Consider the following 6,242-nt stretch of genomic DNA (forward strand, 5'->3'; position numbering starts at 1 on the left):
CTGCCTCTGTGCTGCATACATAAGCACAGGTACACTCTAACATAAGTACACACTCAGGGAGGTGCATACCTACATGCACATACATACATGTATTCACATGCAAACATGCACACACATGCCTCTGCATCTCCTCTGGGCAATCAGGAACTACAATGACATTCTTGTCCCTGCAGCCAAAGCCTCGTAGCCAGGAGACAGGACAGACAAAAAGGACACAACAGAGGTCTGTTGTAAGCGGCCTTACCTGCCCAGTGGAAGTAAGGAGGCAAACGCTGAGCTCTTCCCCGTGCAGTTTTATTAGGATCCTTGTAATCTTGCTTGTTACATCTTACTTATTCCTACTTACATTTTATTAGTTACATCTTGCTTCTTACATCTTACTTATTACTATTTCTACTTACTCCTATTCCTATTCTTAGTTCTATTCCTACATCTTACTTCTATCCTTACATACTTACTCCTATCTATCATACTTACTCTTCTATATCCCACACTTACTCTTCTATCCCATCACCTGCCCTAATTCTACATACTTACTCACTATCTCTACATACTTACTCTTCTAAATCTACATCTTACCTCTAACCCATCACCAGCCCTAATTCTACATACTTACTCCTATCTCCACATACTTACTTACTCTATTTCCAGCCCCCAGGCCTTGTGGGTTAAATACTTTCCCTGGTCCCAATCAGTATCAGCTACGTGGCAAAGTATAATAGGCTGCGGGAAAATCATGCCAGCTTGCATCACAAACTAGAGGCACTCAGCTTCTCCAACTAAGGGCTTGATTATCAATGCTCTCTGCTCTGGCCGGAAACCAGGTGTTCAAAATGTATGTATATAGGGTGGCAGCTGTGGCTCCCCACAGTCTGTCACTTCCAAGGACCAAAATTTTTTAAAGTCATAAAATAAGACATTTGTAGGCACAACAAAGGGGGAAATACGTAAAACAAGCTGTTTTACACTGCCACTCAGCTTCCATTTGTGCTGTGAGAAGCTCCAGGAGGTACTGTCTCTTTCTGTTGGTGACAAGGACAGCAATGTGCCTTGTCAGAAGCCCTGTCCAGCTTTTCCTTTACTCCAACTAACACTTTTTTCCAGGGCTGTGCACTGTAGGTCTGGGCTGGGAGTCCAAAGTCTCCCAAATCTTGGACTCATGGACCTACCGCGCAGCCCTGGACCACCCCATGTGATTGTGGGTGGACCACACTGGAGCATGTGGGAAGGATGCTGAGGAGGGGGCATGGGCTTCTCAGACCCACCCCCAGACCTAGAAGACCCATCACACCAAGTCTCTGGAAATTGTCTCTTGCTGCTGGTCTTGTGGACTCTGGGGTGCTGGGACAGATAAACATATATCACCAGGCTACGGACCACCAAGTTCTCCTGCACAGTCAAGGCAGTTGTGATCTACCATTCCACTGTCTGGGTCAGGTAGGTGCCAAGGCCTCCTCTGTAGTTCCTTGCTTCTCCAGTGAGTGGGTTTTTCATGAGACAGAGAGGAAGGTACTCTAGGCTCAGACTACTGTGTCATGACTACACTCTCATTTTTAGACTACGGGCCTGACTCTGGTAGAGTGATCTGAGCCCAATAGTCAGGATCCAGGGCCTTATTGAACATCCTAGCACTTCTCACCCACAGGACCTCTAGGCTCTGAACTTGGCTGGACCTTGTTCAGGCCTTATGATTAATTAAGTCTCCCCATGGATGAGAAGGCTAGACTAGGGCCTTTCTTACCACCCGCTTCCCTGAGGTCAGAAGGGCACCATCCTAAACTTGTTCAGGCAATGGGTCTAAGTTGCAAAACTGGTAGAACCCTTCACAAGGTCAGAAAGACCTTTGGAGCTCTGTAAGAAATTCTCTACAGCCCTAGAAGGGCTGCCAACAGCTAGCCTTTCTTAACCATCAGGTGACACAGGGGCTGCAAAGTCTGTACCCTTAGTGGGCAGGACCCAAGTGACATCAGGAGCTCAAGCGAATTGTTCTGTAGCAAGTGACCCCTTATTCACACGAAGGTACCAAGCCTGGTGTCCACTTCTGTAGCCACCAGCTTACAAAGGAACAAAGTTTTTAGGTCAGGTCCAGAGGGCCTATAAAGTTCCTATATATAGCACAGCTGGCCAAGTCTGTCCCCGTCTATCTGACCTCCAACTGATACCAAGTAGTGAGACTCACATTGCTGGCTTAGGAGATTCTCCTGGATCCAGCCCCTTGGTTCTGTAGCATGCTTTGACCAGCTCTAACCATTCAGGAAGCCCTGAGACAGCTGTCATTTTCTGCTCCTCTCCAAAGGGTTCCTATCTCAGGTGAACATGGACTCTTTAAAACTAGAGGAGAGAGAGGCAGGATATTGGATCATAGAATCCCTGGGAGAAGAGAATGCCCCTGCTTTAGCTTTTTTTTTTTTTTTTAAAAAAGTACTTATAAAGTGCTTATGTGTATAGATGTTCTGCCTACATGTAGGCCTCTGCACTACATATGCCTGTGGAGGTAAGAAGAGGGCATCAGATCTTTTGGGAATGAAGTTACAAATGGTTGTGAGACAACATGTGGGTGCAGGGAATCGAACCTGAATCCTATGGAAGAGCAGCTAGTGCTCTTAACCACTGAGCCCTCTTTCCAGACCACAGCCTTAGCTTTTTATGTCTCCATGAAGCTACAGCACCATGCAATCACAGGAGTAGTGATAGGGTGGGGGTCATTCTAGAATCACAAGTGTTGAGGACATGAAGGTCCTTCCTATGCCCATAGATCACCAGGGAAACCAGGAATGTTAAGCATGTAGGATTGTCTTTTCAATGGAAAAAAAATGTGAAACCTGTTCTTATGTCCAGAAAGCTGGGAATTAGAGGTGATTACTAGTCTGAAGATCTGTGCTATCTGTTGGACCAAACCATATCAACCTTCCACAACCAGGACCAGAGGTGGTTAATAGCCCAAGTGACCCTTGCATTATTATCTGTAGAGCCAGAGGCTCCCCCAAGCTCTCAAAACTAAGACAAGAGGTGACTGGCTAATAGCTCAAATGACCCTTGCATTATCTATATAGCCAGAGGCTACCCCGAGCTCTCACAACCAGGACCAGAAGTGGCTAATAGCCCAAATGACCTTTGCACTATCTGTATGACCCAGACCAGTCCAGTGCCTTCCCTTAGGCCCTTAAGCTACCCAGGTAGCCTATCTCTAGAACCCATCTTGGAAGAAATGACACATACCCTGAGTTGAATTTCAATGTAATTACAGTTCTTTGTACACCAGGATTGTATTATACCAGGAAACATTACCCCCCCTCCCCGCCCCAGAATTATATTGTTTAAATTTGTTGGTCATAAACTGTCTGGCATCAGATCTCCTGAGATTTGATCCAGGTTGACAGAGTCAATTTGAACCAAGCTTTCATTCTCACCTCTTCACAGATGAATGCTTGCCTTTACACCTGCAGGGAACCCAGCGCAGGGAATCCCATGCAAGTGCCACAAGGCAGTTGTAAGTCCACGGTGTAGTTGTTAAAATCAGTGAGGTCTTGGGTTGTGACTCTGGGAGGTTACCCCCATGTCACATTCTTCCTAAAACACCCCATCTGGAGCAAGATGCCAAGCTTCCTCTAAGGTATCCAAAGTGTGAGAGTGCTCTTTGCAGGTACAACAGGTGCGTGAGACCCTGAGCTATGTGTGGCTAAGAGGCCAGTGTGCAGTCCTGAGCCTGACTCTCAGGAAGGAGCGGCCAGCTGCGGGGGCTGCTTGCAGGCTGAAGCTCTGCCTGCCCTGGCCATTTTGATTACCTAGGTGGTATCTGTGCCAAGGTTAAGCATGAGGGCCTAAGCTGTTTCCTGGAAGAACTGTAAGAAGCTTTTAAGTGAACATAGCTTCTCAACTTGCCTCGACCAAAATAACTTTAAATTTTGTCTCCTAAGACTCTCTTTAAAGTATGTGTTCTAGAATAAAGGATAGTAGGAACTGGTTTTTTTGTTTTTTGTTTTTTCTTCATGAAGAAAGGAGTTACAAATAGGGAAAGGGAGGCTGGAATAACTCAAAGGTTCTGCATTGAACTTGAGGTGTCAGTATGAACACATGAAGATTTGGGGGGAGGTGTGTGTGTGTGTGTGTGTGTGTGTGTGTGTGTGTGTGTCTGTCTGTCTGTCTGTCTGTCTGTCTGTCTGTCTGACTGACTGTTTGTCTGTAGCCCAAAGGTAGAGGTTGGGTATCCTCCTCAACTGCCCTCCAAATACATACATATGAACATACATACACACATACCCTAATTTTCAAGATAAGCTCTCTCTCTGAACTTGGAGCACATCAATTTGATTAGACAGGCTGGCCAGCAAGGCCCAGGGATCCTCCTGTCTCTGTCTCAAATGCTGATGAACCCAGTTGTTTTTATTTTTAGTGAGGGTTGGGGATCACACTGGTGTGGCAGTCACTTTAACTGAGCTATCTCCCCAGGCCCCATGGAGATTTTTTTGTGCCTGTTGCACACACAGAAACAAGGAGATGCAGGGTGTGTTTCTCCACTGAGCACTTGGAGACAACAGGCCCAATGCCCAGATCTCCCAGCATCCAAATCTTTTCCAACTCCCAATGTCCTGGATGGAGCTCCAGCTGTCATCTAAGTCTTTGAGTTCCACATCAGAACAGAGTGGCTCCTCCACAAGCTCTGGACCTGATGTGGGGGATATTGCTCTTAATGCTAAGAAGCCTTTATGCCTCCTGCAGATAGCACTGGACTTCCTGCTTAGAGCTTCTCTGGCCCCTGGGCAACCCAAATTCTGTCATGATTCTCATCATCCGGTGATCCCCAGGTCTGAGCTCACCTCTCTTTAGCCAAGGTGTCCAGGCCCAAGACAGTAGTGATCAGAAAAGAGGTACCAGAGTGAGTTGGAGTCAGGCAGAACCAAGGGCTACTTGTGGTGGAGGAAAAAAAGGGGACTCCAAAAAGCTCCCTGGAACCTTTAGACAATTTGCCTCCTGTCTAACTCCTGAAGGGAAATAGCTAAGAAGGGGGCCTCCGACTTACAGAAGGTCAACCACAGTGTCTCTGCAAGACTTCACCCCCAACTCAGGGTCAGTATTCACTTCCTTCTTCATTAAGTCATTTCTACTTGGGAGTGACTTACCCAAGGGGAAAAAACTCACGGTGTGTGCTGCTAAAAACTAGGAGCTCCTCCCAGAGGGAGGGAACAATCCTATTGCACAGAGAGGCTCCAGAACCAGATAGCTAATAGTTGAATACAGCACAGTATAGACCTGGGACAGTCAGGGGCCACCGCAATTCCCCTGAGCGGCTTATTCTATTGTGGCCAGTGGCCCCTAGGCTTGGCTGAAGTGGAGAGGGGTGGGGTCTATTCCTTTATCTTAGAAGCAGGCACCCTCAGGTGTCCTCCTAGGTTCAGGCATTAATGAAAGTGTTCACAAAAGGTTGCCACCAAAAGAGAAACCAAGACCCAGATAGATGTGAATCTTTACTTAAAGAAAAGCAACAGAGCCAACAGGGGAACTTCAGCGGGGTGTTTTGGGGCAGGAACACAGTCACTGGGTGGAGAAGCATCAGGCAGTGTGCACGTCAAAGTAGCTGGTGGGGGATGCTGTGAAGATAGAAGAGTCAAGGTGAAAGGGGTAGAAGGCTTGTGTCCTGAGCAGGAAGGCAAGACGTATGGACAGACCCAGAGGGTCATCGAGAGAGGGTACACGTCTGGGTAGGTTTCTGGGCTTGACAGGAAGTGAGGGAGGAGAAGAAGGAGGGGCGTTCGTGGGGGCGGGAAAGGGCGGGAGAAAGGGGCAGGGTAGGGCAGGGCAGAGCAAGCCTGTGACCCTGTGAGCCAGACAACCCCTGTTTAGGCCAGGCACACTTACCCAAGTCACTGGTGGAGCGGGGGCGGGGCAGACAGTCACTTGGGGGGCTGGGATGGCACGCCCTCTGCCTCCTGTGGGTCTTCTTTCTCTCTCACGTCCAAAGGCTTCTCTGAAGGCTCGGTGCCCTCTGCTGCTGCATCTGCTGTTGAAGTGGACACAGCCATCACAGCTGGGGTGGTGCCCTTATGCTCCTCCTTTGCAGCCCGGTAGCTGTTTCCCCAGACGGCGGGCATCTCAGTGCCGTGTTTGCGGCTCAGTGGATAGGCCCCGATGGCTGCCAGGATGCTGCGGTGGCGTTCCGGGTCCATCTCAGTGTAGTACATCTCCAGGGTCAGTGGGGTGCAGATCTTGTGCTGCAGCGGAGGCATGTTCCGGACCAGAGTGGG

General features: G+C 48.4%; 1 protein-coding gene across 1 annotated transcript in view; it reads right to left on the reverse strand.

Moving 5' to 3' along the window:
• Positions 1–5,452: 5,452 nt before the first annotated feature.
• Caly (calcyon neuron specific vesicular protein) overlaps positions 5,453–6,242 on the reverse strand; it is a 14,626-nt gene continuing 13,836 nt past the window's right edge. Inside the window, exons 5-6 of the mRNA XM_031388721.1 lie at positions 5,857–6,209; positions 5,453–5,588 (exon numbers count right to left, since the gene is read on the reverse strand). Of these exons, the coding sequence (XP_031244581.1) occupies positions 5,892–6,209 (318 nt within the window). The 3' untranslated portion in view covers positions 5,453–5,588; positions 5,857–5,891. The remainder of the gene's footprint in view (positions 5,589–5,856; positions 6,210–6,242) is intronic.

This window comes from Mastomys coucha, unplaced genomic scaffold, assembly GCF_008632895.1.
Source record: "Mastomys coucha isolate ucsf_1 unplaced genomic scaffold, UCSF_Mcou_1 pScaffold21, whole genome shotgun sequence".
NCBI lineage: Eukaryota > Metazoa > Chordata > Mammalia > Rodentia > Muridae > Mastomys > Mastomys coucha.